Genomic DNA, 17,087 nt, shown 5'->3' with positions numbered 1-17,087 from the left:
CCTCTCATTTGCCAGCCACAGGGAGATCTCAGTCAGCATCTCTCAGCTTCATTTCTCTCAGGTGCCCTGAAGCTGCGGGTAACCCCACGAACAGCTCTTAGTAAGACAGGGTGCAACAAAAATAAAAGGGAGCAAGAGTGGTTGTTAATGGAAAACTTCCCCTGATGAGAAAGGTCATCGAAAGTCTCTGTTCGTTACAAAATTCTCCAATTTGTAAAACATGAAACTATACTACTGCTTCAGTTCCCAGGGCCCTATCCACCCTCCCCCCTCATCCACTACAGCAAGACTAATTGTATGTTGGATAATGTTCTCTTAAACCACAAGCTCTTGCATAGGATGACCAGAAAAAGTTAAGAAGATGAGGAACTGGAATAGTGCTTTTAATGTATATAGCTATATTTACATATATATTGTATTGTATATATCGTTTTCTAAAGTTCTTGGGATTACATTCCTTGCTGCTGGGGAACATTTATTTCAGCAAATAACACAGGCAAGATGCTTTTCCTTTCCTGCAACTTTTGCCTATAATTTAAAGACAGAGCTGGTGCCTTAAGGCTACAGATATTGTGGAGGTTCTCCTCTAGGTGCAATTTCAGTTTAGCTTTTCTTTGCTGGTGAAGTGTTGCAGTTTCTGATGATTCTGGTTCATCAGACGGATACTGTGTGTCCGCACAACTTAGTACTAGGTCTTATCTCTAGACAATAGATTCTTAAAGGGAACACATGCATTTTTAAGAAATTACATATAATTCTTTAATCACTTAACATTTTTTACATTGAAATTGCTTTTAAAGAGTGATCTGCTAGAGAGAGATGCTCAGGATTTCTGCTGTCAGTTATGCCTCTGATCCTTCAAATCCTAGCTGGTTTGTATGTCTGAGAGCATTTGCTTTTTTTCCCCCTACATCAGCTGACCTTACAAGAAGTAACACTGCCTCCCTATATACCTCGCCTTGACTAAATAATACCTCAACAGAAAGAACACCAGTCCTCCAGGAGGATAATCACACCTTGGGGCTCCCCTACCTTTTGCTCTCTCTCTGCAGACACTGTTTTGTAGCTGCGGTGAAGTCTATACGTTGCAGGGGCTTTTGGGCACCATCACATCCTAGATGCTAATCATTTTGATTTACTGAGTTATGCAGCCTGCAAGACGAGCAAAGCTCAGTCAAGAAGAAAAACACAGAAATGCCTCTTTGAGAGGGTTTGCTTAGTAGTAGTATCAGCAGTCATGCAAAGCAGTAGATCATAAAATACTCATTTTCATTTTTACTCCACCTTCTCTTCAAATAGCTCACGTAGACTTTCAACCATGAATGAATAATATCTAACAATTGTTCTTTGAAGCAAATATTACTATCCCTGTATATGGAGCTGAAAATGGACCGCAGATTTTTAAATAACTTTCCCAGGAATGCATCAGAACTGCGACAATCAGGAAAAAACACACTCTCTTTTTGATTCAGTCCTGGGTTTTGAATCAGCTAGATCATGTTTGATAGGAGCAAGCCATTTATTTTAGCTCTAGAGAAAAATAGTTTCAGGCATTTGATATGGAAGCAAATGTTATTTCCTTTTCTCTTAACAGTTAAATGTTGGGGTGATTTTCAGTAGAGGAAAACAAGATTTAAAATCCAAAACTCGTCACTCCAACAAAACAAAGGCACTTTCTAGACATTAATATCATGCCGCCTTCTATTTAGATCATTGAACAACAATAACAAAGCCTGCTAAGATACAGAAGCATCGTTATATTTCACTCTACCAACGTATATGATTCACAGATTATTTACCTAGGAAATTGCAGATACGTTATTTAAAGTGATCAGGTCAAGCTAGCGTTCACATCAGGAAACATATTTATATCAGGAAAAAGAAAACAAAAAATCAGTATATTTAAATCCTTTTTGCCTTGAGCATGAGTCAGGTGCAGTGAGAACAAAAGCCAGGCTGGCTTGGAAGAGACTAGGGTGATGGGAGGGAGAAGAGCATCCCCAGAAGAGAGAAGAAAGGTGGGACAGAAAATAAAAGATGTGGGAGAAATTGAATGGATAAGAAGTCAAAGGAGAAAGAAAGATGTGAAGGGATGCAGTGAGAGACTGGGAAATGGAGAGGAAAGGGTTCGAGGAGAGGCGCAAGAAGACCCTACCTGCCAGCTGAAACGGGCTGCCAGCGGGGCGACCGCGGGGCCAGCCCTCTGCCATGGCTGGTGATGCCCTGCAGTCCCCTGGCCCCAGCAAGTGAAACCGAGCCACGCAGGTGGTTGCCTTAAGGGCGCACGTCACTGCCCACAGAGAAACCACTTCTTCAAAAGCGAGGGCTCTCGAGACCTGAGTCTGAAGGAAACGTGTGCGTGATGAGGAGAAGAGGGCCTCTCTGGGGGTCGGGGAGCGTCTTCCTTTTGTCGGAGGATGCCTCCACCAAGCCAAGCAGCTGCCTCCGCTCCAGCTGCTCAGTCTGGTTCTTTAGCCCTGCACTCACACTTCTACAAAAACATATTTTCTTGGGTAAATTTGGTGCAGCTGACTTTTTGCTGTCTCACCTCAATTCTTATTTTTGAAGCAGTTATAGTTTCTGCTTTCATGCGCTGGCAGTCTGCATAATTTCTCTGAGTATCGATGAGGGCAAGAGCAAGCGCTGCTGACAAGCTAAAGAGCTCAAAAAAAAAAAAAAAAAAATCCAAACAAATTTTGCGCGGTGCCATGGGAATACCCTGCCACATCTGTGGGCCAAGGGAGGTTTCCCGCGCTGGGTCTGCTGGTGACAGAGGACTTGCTGCAGTCACCTCTGAGAGCCCGGGGAGCTGCCACCCGGATGGGGAGTGGGTTTGTGGCACGGGGCTGTGTTTACACCGGGGGAACAGGGAACTAGAACCGTCCGCAGGAAGGTTCAAACCGAGCTACAGCTGCTCTGAAGTGGTTTTGCAGATGACTTGCCTAGGGGATTAAAAAGGCCTTCCGACGTGAGCCTCTAGGGACACAGTGCCTCTGCCCTCAGCCTGGCCCCGCTCGCCACCTTCCTCAGAGCGTGGCTCCGGCCTCCTCACTGCCTCCTGCTTGCTGGGGTGTAAAGGGTGGAACTAAGCCCGGCCATGGCTGAAGTTGCTCGCCCCAGCGAGGCCCACTGGTTTGTACCAGGACAGGACATCGCAGAGTGGCAGGCAGATCTCCCTGGCTTCCACAGCCGTGCATCGCAGCCCCCAGGCAGAAAGTGGATCCAGTTCTAAGGAATAAACTGGAGTATCTCCCCCAGGATCCCCCAGAATATGCTGGGGGATTTTTATTATTAATTCAGCTGTTATATTTTGTATAAAAAATTAAATTTTATTACATTATTCATTCAGTTGTTATATTTTTACTTGCTAGGGACTAAGCATCCATTCTGCACTTGTACAGAACCTGGATAAAAAGAATCCCTAAGCAAATACATTCAATGTCAGTATGGCGTTCTCAGAAACCTGCCAGAGATGATATCTAGATTTTTTTTTTATTTTTTACTGATAAATAGCTGATTTTGCATTAGGGAAGGTTATATAAAAACGTAGGTGGACCAGAACTACACAGACATATCACAGGTAAAAGAAGCCACAGAAAATGTCCCAAAGGTAATTGCAGGGGCAGTGGAGGAAACGGCACTGAGGCCAGCATTGTTAGCAAAGACGAGCGCATGATCTCTCACAAGACTGCCTTAGAAATCCAGACTGAAGCAACAGCATTGTACTCTGGTGCCGAGGACAAGTTTGTATGGGATGCAGTGCAAAGGAAGGAGCTGAAATGGTATGAAAACTAGGGAGGTACATATTTGCAAGGATGCAAAAACTGGGTAAGGAAGTGTAGGATTCCACAGGCCTTGGAGAAATCATTGCGAACAGGGAAATGTCATGCTGGCAACAAGCTTTCCTGGCTGGCAGGTTGCCTTTTTTTCTCCACAGCCCTCACTGGTACAAGTCCCAGCATGGATGAGGTTGGAAGACACCTCTGGATATCGCCCCGTGCTCAAAGCACGCTCAGCTAGCACAGGATGCCCCAGAGCACATCCAGTAGGGTTTTAAGTATCTCCGAGGATGGAGAGCCCACAACTTCTTCAGGCAACCTATTCAGTGCTCTTGCAGTAAAAAAGCGTTTCCTGATGTTGAGAGGGCATCTCTTGTGTTGCAGTTTGTGCCCATTGCCTCTGGTCCTGTCACTGGGTGCCACAGGAAGGAGTCTGGCTCCTCCATCAGGTATTTCTACACATTGATAAGATCCCCCCAAGCCTTTTATTCTCCAGGCTGAACCGTCCCAGCCCTTTCACCCCCTCCTCATATGTCAGAATCCTCAATCCCTCATCATATTCGTGGCTCTTCACTGGACTCACTCCACTAAGTCCATGTCTTTCTTGTACTTTCTTGTATCGCTTTCAAAACCACACCTACATACAAGTTTTGTCCCCAGAAACCAGGGTGCAGCCAGTTTGTGCTTCTGGTATGAAACTACCAGAAATCTACCCCAGTCACTGCTCGTGGGCAGTCAGGTGGCATGGCAATGCCCTGTCCAAACACACGTATATACTAAAAGAGTGGATGCTTCTCCTTTGAGTCCTTTGATTTAAAATTGGCAAGTGAGCAAAGCGCTTTGCTCTCTTCCACCTGATGCGTTCAGCACTGGAAGCTGCTGGGATTTCATTAAAGATATTTTGCCTTTTTGTGGTTCAGACATGGAAAAACTAACATTAGCTGTCTTAATCATGAAAATTACTTTAAACTGAAAGAAGGTAGATTTAGATTACATGTAAGAAAAAAGTTCTTCCCTGTGAGGGTGGTGAGGCACTGGAACAGGTTGCCCAGAGAAGCTGTTGATGCCCCCTCCCTGGAAGTGTTCAAGGCCAGGTTGGATGGGGCTTTGGGCAACCTGGTCTAGTGGAGGGTGTCCCTGCCCATGGCAGGGGGGTTGGAACTAGATGATCTTTGAGGTCCCTTCCAACCCAAACCATTCTGCGATTCTATGACCTCTCTGTCCCTGGTGATTCAGCTGATCTGGTATCAGAAGTCTTAATGTACATGTGGGGTTTTCAGCTTAAAAGCTTCTGTGAAAGATGCCATCAGCTAGGACAGTTCATATCTACTGGATGAAGCCAAAATAAATTTATAAAATCTGGCATATTAACTTATCCCTACAGATGCTGGACTGGGGGTGGAGAGGGTTCAACAAATGTGTCATACACATGTATATAACAGTAAAGCATTCTTCTGACTAAGTAGGGTTTTTTCCACCATGGGAGAGTGGTTTCTGTTACTAAGTATTTTATCCGAGTTATGTCACATCACAGTTGCGCTTCACTGCAACAGACAGATAAAGCCAGCTCCAGTGGGAGTAGCCACATGCGAAGAAACTCTCAAGCTAAACCATATGACTGTATTACCAGCACAGTGAAACTAGACATATATTTTAGTGCTTGTACTAATAGGAACTCCAGCCTAAGGCTAGACCTCCCTCCATGCATTATTAACGTAGGTGTTAGCAGGAGCACTTCAGGGTCAACTCCTGACTTGCTACTTGATCTGAATTCAAAACTTCACCAAGTCAGAATGAATTTATTTTTGCATGTGAATGGGAGTCTGGTTAGGAGCAACACCTGGTTTCTTCCAGATCCTGTTAGGATCAATTGTTACAACACAATCGCCTAGTTAGGGACCCACGGGCATTGCCGCAGCAGGTTGGTCCATTCAAGCCAATATCCTGGCTGCCATATTAGTCATTCAAACACTTCAGAGGAAGATTAAACCCCCCCTAATTCTGTGCAATAATCTCAAGAGCAGCAATTTCCCTTAGACTTCAGACAGCAGTTGGTGTATATCCTGAACTATCAGGCTTTGTTACTCTTCCTTCAAAAATAAATGAACAAATGCTAAATTCTTGTCTGATTGTGGACTCTGATCACAGATATTTTTGTAAATCTTGCTAACTTTTTTTTCTTAATGATATACTATAATGATAGACTTTAAAGGTTAAATTCAGATTATGTGAAAATTTTTTTAGAAGCACTTACTTTGATCTGTTTTAGTAATATTAGGCAAGGCCAGTTTTGTAAGTAGAGATAATATCTCTTAATAGACCAACTGGTACTGTTGAAAAAAACAGTGTTCAGGCATTGCTTTTTCCAACTACTTGGTTGGTTGAACAAGATTCCTACCTACAAAACTTGCCTTGCCTATGCAAGAAAAAAATCACAGCTACAATAACTCTATCTCTCAAAAAGTATTGTTATTCATTCGCATTCTCTGATGCCAGCCTGCACTTTGGGATCTGTTTCCACGTGATTTACTAAACATGTTAATTTTGGGTCGATACAAAGAGAAACTGTCACTCTCAATACTGGTTCAAATGTTAGGGGAGAGATATTTGGCACTTGCGACCTGATTTAGCTGGAGAAAAGAGCTCTTGGCAGAGCTTTCCTTCTCAAGGATTTCCTTTTTTCTCCCCCCAGCCCTCATTTTTCATCTCATAATGTTTGGTTCTGCCTTTCTCTCCAAGCTCATAAAAACTCTGTCACTTGGCTATGGCAGCATGCATGCATACAGGAGTATTTCCCCATTTCTGGGCCAAAAAGCACACCACAGTTATGACTTGACTACAAAGTGGGACAAGACCCAGGGGTATCTATCTGTTTTTCCTTTGTCTTACTCCCTAGATCTCATGCAAAGTCAATCTGGGTATGCATCCAGGAGGGGAACGGCAAACGCTCTCCATACAGGTGCCAGCTCCAATTAACAGGGGACCTAGTTTTGTGAAAAAAAACCAAACCAAAACAAAAACCTAACCAAAAAACCAAAACATCATCAATCACTGCTCAGCAGGAATGCCCAGTACATCTCCGTGCACTGCACGAGGCAGTGGAGCAAGTTCAAGCAGATAGCAAATGGCTGGCAGGACTGCTCAGCGCTTTGGCTGACCAGCAGGAATAGGCAATAAAAATAAAATTCTGGAAAGGAACACATGCTTATGATTAATGAGAAAGTGTCAGGCTCCCATATGGACACTCCGTAGCTGCAGGTCAGCCTTCAGGCCAAATCCTTATATACAGTTAGAACTGAAGAGACAGGAACGGTGAGAGTTTGCCAGAGCCACAAAAAGAGGCTCATGCCATCCTGAGCCTCTTCCCATTATTGGCTCTGCTCTGCTGGCCAAGAGAACGTAGAAAAGATGAGGGATGCTTCCCAGCAGTTTGATGCTCAGTGGCTCAGGTACAGCACTTACATCGACTTAGGCGGGGGACAACCCAAACACTCTTGGCACTGTACCGCACGTCTCAATGGTATCTGGGCACTCTGGCTGGCAGGATCACGCGCTACTGCCCAGTCCGCTATCTCAGCTCTTCCCGCATCCAGTGGGAATGTTTTCAAAAGCATGCAGACAGAAAAAATCAGGGGCGTGTATACACAAGCCCATTTGTGTCCTTGTTCCTAACCTCACTGTGTATATGTAACATTAGACATATGCATGGATCAGCAAAAGAGCTGTGGGAAAAGCAGATTCACAAGGTTGAAAACACAGGTTAGAATACACTTCAGCGATGGGAGTGGCTACACAATTGAAGTCTTTGCTTGGAAGAATTCATTTCATGTTCAACCAGTTTACCCAGAAAAGGTATTACCCTATGTGTATCATGAAATCTCTTATAAGATAACTTGATACCATTAAATCTGCAATACTAAAGCTCTGGATAAAAGATCTGCAGAGCTTGGGAAAGCTCTGGGTGAAAGCTGAGATTTTTCTTCTCTATTAACCTTTCTCTGTGGCCCCTTCCAACCTCCTCACACACATATATAACTTGTCCACTCAGTCTGACCTCTCTGGAGGGATGTTTTTCTAGGGGACATCATACCTGGAACGAGGGGTGATAAACAGACTGCTGATAACCAGGCTTCAGCAGAAGGTGATATTGGGTTCCTCTCTTCCCCAACACTTGGTGTTACCTCAACACGACATCTTCTATCTCCCATTCCCCTCTATGAACCCAGGCACCCCAAAGGTCCCATTTGCCTAAGACCTCTGCCCTGCGCTCGCATCTTCCCAGGGCACAGATGAGCAGGATAAAGGGAGAGAAAACAATGCACTCCCAGGCTCTCCCTTTCCCCACTTCAGCAGCTGAGGGAATTGTTACCCATGGGCACCTGCATGTAGCTGCAACAGCTCACAGTGCAAGAAGTCCTTGCTTTCACTCCTCAGAGGCATACCACTAATGCCAGAAGGCGAAGTGATACACAACTAAGTAACACCATGGGCACCTCAGCTAAAGCAGCCGGGACCGCCTCTGATCTGTGCGGTAAAGCAAAGTGATTTTGGTTGTCTGAGATGGCACAAGTTGGAACGGAAACATTTCCCACGGTTGAGGTGTTTATGAGGACTCTCTTCCCATGGAACCTGCTGTGGTTTGTCTGAGCTCCTACCCAGAGATTTTAATGGAGAAACCAACAGGGTCTTTCCACCCTTTTGCCTACTTTTCTAAACTTATAGGAACACAGAAGTTGTGAGCTCTCTGCCATACAGCTGAAAGGAAGCAAAAGGCTGAAAATTGTTGGGGAATCACAGGATGGTTTGGGTTGGAAGGGACCTCAAAGATCATCTAGTTCCAACCCCCCTGCCATGGGCAGGGACACCCTCCACTAGACCACATTGCCCAAAGGCCCATCCAACCTGGCCTTGAACACTTCCAGGGAGGGGGCATCCACAACCTCTCTGGGCAACCTGTGCCAGTGCCTCACCACCCTGACAGGGAGGAATTTCTTTCTGACATCTAATCTACATTTACCTTCTTCCAGTTTAAAGTCATTACCCCCTGTCCTATCATGACGTGCCCTTGTAAACAGTCCCTCTCCAGACGATACCCTCATCTTGTTTTCTTTGGATACCAGGCTAGAACTGGAGCCTTGACTCTTGTAGCCTTGCGCTTCTCTAGTTTTGTTCAACCTTTTTTTGCAGAGCAACCACCTTCTTTTTCCTCAGCTGGTTCATTGGCTCAGCAAAGCCATGCTTCTGACTGCAAAAATTATGATCTTGATATTGCAGCCTAAGACACGCTTACTTCAAGTTTTTAAAGACTTTATCTGAGGAAGAAAGACTTTGATTTGTTCCAATGTGACATTTAAAAGCTCACTATTTTTTTAAATTTCTTTTTGCACAAACTGTCAAAGCATCTTGGAGGCAGGCCGTGATTTTCTTTTCATTTTTAGTAAGAGAGAAGCCTATGATAGACAAAACCTAATCTTAATTCTACAGTAAATGTTTTTCTCACCAAAATATTGTCAAGTGCACTTTAACATATGATGTTTTTTCCACTATATATACATTATTTCAGCAATTGCACCACAAGCTATGCCAACAATTTGATTGAGGAAAAATAAATAAAAAATAAATCCTGAGTAGCTTTGCAAGTGAGTCACTGAACATTCACATAACAAAATTATCCACGCTCAGGGGAAAACACTTCAAACACCCCCTTGAATGCAGTCTGCCCGCCTTTTCGACTCCTGGAGAGGGAGAATCCCTCAGGCTGCATTCCCGTTATGCCAGCAGGCAGGGAAAAGCAAACGGGCTGCCCTGTGTTTTTCACCAGGAAGATACATGGCTTTTTTGGGGGAGGAATCGGCTGAGATCCTGCTAAGACCGCAGGTACTTCGACCTCCACCCCGCGAGGGGGAAAAGGCAAGGGAACCGGGCCGAGAGCACGGCACCCGAGCGGCCCCGGCCTTGGGCTCGGCCTTGTCCCGGCCCGCGGGCAGGAGCGGGAGGCAGGGGGTTACCTGCACCCGCCGTCTGCCCCTGCGCAACGGGCGTTAACGCCTGCAGACCGCGCTCCGTCGAAGGGGTGGCTGCCGCCGCGCCGGACGGTTAACGCCCGCCCGTGCGAACCCAGCCAAGGCGGGCAGACGGTCGGCTGGTTCCGCGCCGACCCCCGACCTCCTCGCCCCACCGGACCACCTGAAGCTCTGAGGCTCCGCGGCTCCCGCCTGCCGCTCTTCTGACCGACCGGTCCCACCCGCAGCGGCCGACGCCCCCTCCTCAACCTCAACCTGAACCCCAACCCCAATCCCGGGCCCAGGCCCGGCGGCGCTACCCAGTATGCCCCGCGCCAGCGCAGGCGCGCCCGTGCGGCCGCTCAGGAAGAGGAAAATGGCATAAACAACCCCGAGCGCCGGGACCACTGAGGAGGAGGCGCCGCCGCCCCCGCCGCGGGCCGCGCGGCCCCTTTAAGAGGCGCGGAGTCGCCCCCTCCTCCCCCTTCCGGAGCCGGAGCCCGGGGTGACGGCGGTTCCCGCGCCCCTTCCCCCTCCCCGCCCCCTCCCTCCCGCCCTCCTTCCCCATGGTGCCGACCCCGGCGGCGGCGGCGGGGCGGTTGCCATGAACAGCAGCGGCCTGCCCTGCTCGTCGCCGTCGCCGGTGGTGGGGCCCCCCCCGCCGCCGCCGGCGGGGGTCGGCGTGGCGGGGCCGGCGGCCGGCGGGGCGGGGGCCGGCTGTGGCGGCGGCGCCGTGAAGCTGAAGTTCTGCCGTTACTACGCCAAGGACAAGACCTGCTTCTACGGCGAGGAGTGCCAGTTCCTGCATGAGGAGCCCGGCGCCGCCCCCGCCGGCCCGGGGCCCGCCGCCCCCCTCGGCGGGCTCCCGCTCGGCATCCCGCCGGCCGCTACCGCCGGGCCTGGTTACCCGCCGCACGGGGCCAGCCCGGGCCCGGCGGCGGCGGCGGTGGTGGGGCCTAAGAAAGCCGAGCTGGGGGCGGGAGGCGGCGGCGGAGGCGGCGGCGGCGGCGGGGGGCTGGATGGCCCGCGGCTGGCGAGTGAGTGCGGCGGGGCGGCCCGGGGGTGGGGTGGGGCGGGGGCGCTGCCGGGAGGGGGGCGGCGGGGGACGGGCGGCGCGTTGTTCCTGCTCCCCGACACGCTGTGGTGCTACCGGAAACAAATAACAACAGTCATGGTGGCGGCGGGGGTCCCCGGGCCACCTTCTCGACCTCCCCGCTCCGTTGCCTTGCCCCCGGGTTCGGCTGGTGCTGGGCTCCGTGGTGGTCCCGGCCGGGCGGGTCGGGGCTGTCCCGGCCGCCCCGAGCTACCGGAGGGACCCGGCCGTTACTGATGGGGAAGGAGCGGGCAGGTGTGTGTGGGACGGGGCTCCCTCCAGGCTGGCTTTGGGGGGCACCCGGGCAGCTGCCCGTCGGTCACTTCAGCGCTAGGCTGGGTGCGGGTTCACTGAACCTCCCTGCCTAAAGTCAGGCTGGGAGGAGGGTGGGAGCAGGGAGGCAGCGCTCTCCGGAGCAGTACCCTCGGATGGGCTCCTCAAACAACCTATGCTGAGCTTCAGCTCTTGGAAGTTTTAAACGTTCCACCTGAAATATTACATTAACAAAATTATAAATAACTATATATAGGAGAAATTGTTTCAAATTTTTTTTACCCCCAAGGCTTCTTCAGCCTTCATACGCAGCCCCTTCTCAGATGGTGAGAGTTCAGATTGCCTGTATGCCATGCAGAGCGGTGTTGGTGTTGCTGGTCGGTTAAGCATCCTCCTAATGTGTGGTCCAATAGTTAGATGGTGCTTGCAGCAAACTGATTTTTAATAGCCATTCTGTCTGTAGGTAAAGCAGCACTTGGCAGCTAAGAAAAGATGCTCTTTCAGAAAAGTTGTGCCCCTTTAAATGAATATATTAAGCTTGGTTGCATTATTGATTTCTGTCATAAATCTGGCATTTGTTTACATTCAATGACTCTACTACTAAATGGTCACAACCAATTTTTTTCCTGAAATTAAGATGCAACCATGCTGAACATCCTGTATATAGCTTTTTAGTGCTTGATGTGTGTTTCAGGAACTTGCAACTGCTATTTTGCCAGGTGTGGTGAGCTTGCGCCACTGAACGGTATTATCTCTGTAGTTGGTAGCTTGTCAGCGTCTTACGCTAACACAGCACTGTCATGTCTATCCTTCCAGGAGGAGCCTATAATATAAAATTGTTTAATGCTTTCTATTAAAAGACACCGTTTTCAGATTGTGACCACTTTGTCAAACTTCAGTTGTCCAAGCTGAAGTCTTTCTTGCCTTTCATTTTTATTTTTACAGGTAGAAATATCTTGGAAAGATTCAGCAGCGATAAGTCAATCTTTGTTCATTTTTTCTTTTGGACAGAGATAGGCATGAAATGTACTTTTTCCCTATGCAAAAGGAAGTCACTAATTATTAAATTAGTGGATTCAGGCTTAGAGAGAGTATACGTAATTTGACTTGGGAGTAAAAGCTCCTGTATGAAGGTGGCTCTTGTAACAAAGAGTTCCAAAATTTGCCCAAACCCTAAATCTAAGAAAAAACTCTCAGAATCTGTGTGTGCTCAGAGATTTATGTTGCTGAGCAGTTAAATTATTTGACAAACTTGCTTCTATTGAATGTGTCAGTGGTTTAAAACTACTACGTAGAACTCTCTGCAGTTGCACTCGTGAGGAGTGAGGGCACCAAGAATGAACAAACATGCTCTGGTGATTACCTGCTGGGAAAACCACCTCACCTGAAGTTACAGGAGGCAAAAGCTTGGACTGGTAGAAGAAGAACTTGTAGGAAGGACACTAACTAGGAAAAAAGAGTAAGGAAAGGAAGGAGAGAGAAACCGAAGTCTAAGAGCCAGGGAGTGGGCCCAGTCCCACTTGTAAGCTTCCTTGCCTTGGTATACATTTGTGAAACAAATAAGGAAAATAGTTTTTTAAAATCTGGAGTTGATCTGTGTGGGCACTGACAAGCTAATATCTAAAATCCTTACCTTGCTGATGACCTGTGGTATCAGCAGTGTGAATTCCAAGTGCATGGAATGAAAGTTTTATTTCTATGGATGCAGGAAGTAGTACACAAAGCTATATTAAATAATAAAGTTCTGAGGTTAAGAACATGAAATTGGGAATTGCCAAAAATCACCTGCCTGTACAGTCTCACCAGCTGTCTTCCCTAATTCAAAAGTACTTGGTAGTCTTCAGTTATGTGGCTGTGGATGCCACCTTCTCTTCTTCCTTCCTCACTGGACCCCAGCCTCATTCAGTGCACAGAACAGATAATGCTCATTGACTAATTAACTGTGTAGTCCTATTTATTGTTAAAAGTGGGTCAGTGCCTCATTCTAACATGCATGTTACTCTAATCCTGCTTTGAGTACAGGATTATTAATTTACTTATAGGTTTTTCTGTGGTAATCACAAAGGCTCCCCAAATACCAACTTATTTTACAACATAGGTGATAAGAACTTTGAGTGATAAGATGATGAACAATGAAAAATACAAGAAACACTCCAGTGTAGAAGTATTTCAGTGTGAGGGTATGAAGTGGAATGAGCAGGTGACATCCTCAGAGCTAACCAGGAGTAGTTTCTTACACGATGTGCGGTTAAGCTATTCTGTGCCATAGATGTTTTGGATACTAACATCTGACAGGGATTCCAAAAGTGATCAGATATTCTTGGAAGAAAACTCTGCCTGAGATTATTAAATGCAAAAAAAAAATCATCTCTGGATCAGACTCATCTTCCCCTACATATGGCAGAGAACCTGCTGGGAAATCCTGTTTTATCCTTGCATCATGCTTATGCTTTTGTCCATGTATCTGCTGCTGTTCAGTGTCAGAGATGAGGTGGTGGGCTAAATGTGGCTTTGGCCTGACTATGTGGCTTTTGATGTTCTTGGGGAATGAGACTGACCACGTTGATAAGCTCTGCCTGCTCCCAGAAGCTAACACTGCTGCCCCCCACTCCTAAACTACTGGATTTTTGGAGCACGTGTTCAAAGCACCATTCCTGCTTCTTCACCCGAAGCTGTGAGTGCTCAGCCTTCTGTGTGGTTCACCTGCCGTATGTAAGGTGGTCAGCTGACTGTCAACAAAATAAGAAATGTAGTTGGTGTTACCTCTCTGAAGTTTGATTTTTTTTTTAATATCCTTTTCACATAGGACCTCTGTGACCAAAAAGAAGGGGAACAAAAAAAAATAGAGAAAAGTTTCCCCCAGATTTGTTAGCTGCCAAAATCTGCATGTGGTGCTTTTCTAATAGATGTATGTCCCATGTGTCAGCCCAGTGGCAGCAGTACCCAACCTGAGAAGGCTGTAGGAGCAGAGGTGGAGAAATTACTGTTGCTTGGCATTCAGTGGAAAAGATACAATTAATTAATAGGATTTTAAGCAATAGCCCAGGGAAAGATGAGTAGGGGGCATATTAGCATGAAAAAAATCTGCTCTCTGTTCTGTCTGGCACTTTCCAACTTCTGTAAGAAGCAAATGGGCAGTTTCCTTTCCTGCATGCTGCCGGCTCCTTCCGAGGGTACTGGCCCTTCTTGACACCGTGTGAGGGAGGTCTAGAGAAAAATGTCATCGTGGACATGTCTATACATAACTTGGACAAATTAAAGTTGCACGGACAACTGCAATTTTATTTATTAGCTTTCAGGTATTTCAACAGATGTAATATTCTTTTGCATTTAGACCTCCCATTATCTCAGCTCCTATCTATTAATATATATGGCTCTAAACATTTGCTAACTTCCACCCTGCTTTTTGCCATAAAGTATACGATACACAGAGCTCACTCTTTCATCTTACCTTTGATTCCTATAAATACGACCAAAACTGAGAGGCGCAGAGCTGGGAGCTCCGGGTGCTCCGGACCCGGCGGCAGCAGCAGCAGCAGCAGCGGTGGGTGGGCGCTGCTGTCCGCGGAGCCGCCGGCGGAGGAGCTGGCCACGGCACCAGTGCTGCTGCTGCTGCTGCCCCAGGTCAGCTCACCCCCTCCGCGAGAGGCTTTTGCATCTGGTTCTTTACCAGAAAGCCTTTCTCAAAGTCCTCCTAGGAAATCTGTAGTCGAAATACAGGCCTGCGTTTCTGCGAGTTGCCCGTGATACTTCCCTAAGCGGCCTCGCTCTCCGTCTTTTTCAAGGGCTGCTGAGAAAGCCTGTTTGGGAATAGGCTTTGTTCCCCATCGGTGAGAAGGTGAAAAGGGGCATCAAGGCTTGGGTTGTGTTGAGTTAAGTTAGCCTCTTAAAAGCATTATGGCTGTTTTCTCAGCCTGCCACCTGCACGTTATCCGGCCGGTCATAGCAGCAGTGGATAGCAGCCACTGCTGTTGCAACTCTGTATGCAATCGCTTGGTGGTTAGCTTAGTGAGCATTACAGCTTAGGTTTTGTGAAATCCATAAATACGCTAGGCTTAGAGTGGAAAGACCTATAAACTTGTATATTTTCTCCTTTTTAAAAGGTGTTTAAGTCTTTACCAGTCCATTCTTCTTTAAACAAAATGAAGCAGTGGGTATATAGAAAAAATGGAAAGATAAGCTACTCAGCAAAACAGATACTAAAGGTAATCTGTTGGATTACACTTTGTAATGCAATGAAACAATGGTCAGGATTATTCTAAATGTGGATTTTTCTTATCTTTGGTAGCATTTCAGTATTTACAGCATGAAGTATTTAGAAACAGACAGTTATCTCAAACTTTTAAATAGAAGTATAGTTGCAGTATGTTACATACTGGTCCCTTTCCCCTGGGTTTCTTTCTTCTTCACTTGTATACAGAAAATAGGTATTATAGTAAAGGTTGAGAATTCTTTTTCCAAACCTGTTTGCACTTTTTGCAAGTGATGTTGTATACCTCAGTTTTCTTTTGAGAGGTGTTTTCCCTTCAGATTTTCCTGATGCCTTTTCCAGGACTTGATAGATGATACAATTTTCATGTTTTGCTCTGAATATTTTTAAGGAATGGGGAGCCAATTCCGAGAATTGAAGAGACATTTGGAGATGGTTAGAGACAATTGAGAATTGAAGAGTAAAAACAATAACCAGTTAGAGATGCATGGGAGAAAATGAAAATTACTGATTTCACTTAATCACTTTGTCTCACATGTCAGCTCCAGAAATTGGGAAATTATAGGCATGGATTTTCTTTTTGCTTTCATGTGTTTCATGTGGAATTGAAATGGGAAGGAAAATTATTGGGGGAGGCTAAGAAAAAAGAAAGGAGGGAAGGAAAAATTTCTCAATCTGCAAAGTTATATGGGATTTTGAGGGGTGGTTTTAGCATATGAAACTTAAATACACTATTAATTGGCTTTGAAACTGATTGTTTATATACTTGGGTTTTTCTTGTTGTATGGGAAATCATTCAAAGTCCAAATATTCCACAGGAATTACAGATACCTGGGGAGTACTGGTAATTATTTGTTTCTGGTAGTACCCACCCTGTGTTGGGTATTGAAGAATGTAAAGAAAGCATTATTACTGTTGTAATTGTTTTTCTACTTCAAAGGCAAAGATAAAAAGGAGTGTGTGTGGGGGGGGACAGTTGTGAGCAAATTCTATATGCTATATCTTAATAATTTGAAGTTTTGATAATGTTTTTTAAGATACAGAGCATCCCCATTTAGCTTTTATCTAGCATTAGATAACTGATTTTTTGTAGGTATCACTGTAGGAGTGGGCCTTCAGGAAGGATTTGAATGCCCAGAAAATAGTGACCTTGGGGACCAGCTCAGAAAGAGTTCCATGTGTAAGGAACCACCTAGAAGCAAATTTAGACTGCTGCGGGAAAAATGGACAAATGGTAAGTGAGGGTGGGGTGATAAACAGAGGCAGAAGCACTTCTGTAGAACCTGAAAAGCAGAAAAAAATATCTTGGTCATGAGGCAGCTGATGAAAAGGGGGTCAGTGGAGGGATTTAGATAGTAAGCTGATGTGGCTGATGTTTTCCTGATCTGTTGCTTTCTAGTAAAGATGTAATGCATTACGCCGCCATAAAAATGGTATGGTGAATCACTGTGTATTGGAGATGAGTTGGAGTAGGTCACGCTCTGTGTGTGTGTACATGCGCATGTATGTTTGTTCCATGCGTCTTTCAGGAGTTAAAGTTCCAATTATGTGATTGTTTCATTTGATCTTCAAAGATATTTTGTGCTATTTGTATCTTAGAGCTTATTTGTATCTTTTAATTTGCTTCCTAACAGCCTTTTACTCCTGACTTTTTTTTTTAATTTGAGAATATTTAGAAACAGATACAGATATACTAAAGTGAGAGTAGAGACATGCATTGTACAAGTTGT

At 46.1% G+C, this 17,087-nt stretch overlaps 2 protein-coding genes across 10 annotated transcripts in view; one reads left to right on the top strand and one right to left on the bottom strand.

Moving 5' to 3' along the window:
- FLT3 (fms related receptor tyrosine kinase 3) overlaps positions 1–5,827 on the bottom strand; it is a 48,052-nt gene extending 42,225 nt beyond the window's left edge. For both annotated transcript variants that reach the window (XM_075742097.1, XM_075742098.1), the window contains exon 1: positions 2,156–5,827. In XM_075742097.1, coding sequence (XP_075598212.1) covers positions 2,156–2,210 — 55 coding nt within the window. In that variant the 5' untranslated portion in view covers positions 2,211–5,827. The remainder of the gene's footprint in view (positions 1–2,155) is intronic.
- A 4,291-nt stretch (positions 5,828–10,118) lies between these two features.
- PAN3 (poly(A) specific ribonuclease subunit PAN3) overlaps positions 10,119–17,087 on the top strand; it is an 82,057-nt gene continuing 75,088 nt past the window's right edge. For 5 of the 8 annotated variants that reach the window (XM_075742106.1, XM_075742101.1, XM_075742104.1 and 2 more), the window contains exons 1-2: positions 10,119–10,818; positions 16,451–16,591. In XM_075742106.1, coding sequence (XP_075598221.1) covers positions 10,386–10,818; positions 16,451–16,591 — 574 coding nt within the window. In that variant the 5' untranslated portion in view covers positions 10,119–10,385. The remainder of the gene's footprint in view (positions 10,819–16,450; positions 16,592–17,087) is intronic. The other 3 variants (XM_075742107.1, XM_075742105.1, XM_075742103.1) reach the window with 1 other exon arrangement.

This window comes from Balearica regulorum, chromosome 1 (genome assembly GCF_011004875.1).
Source record: "Balearica regulorum gibbericeps isolate bBalReg1 chromosome 1, bBalReg1.pri, whole genome shotgun sequence".
NCBI classification, from domain to species: Eukaryota; Metazoa; Chordata; class Aves; order Gruiformes; family Gruidae; genus Balearica; species Balearica regulorum.
This window is presented reverse-complemented; position numbering and strand designations above follow the sequence as displayed.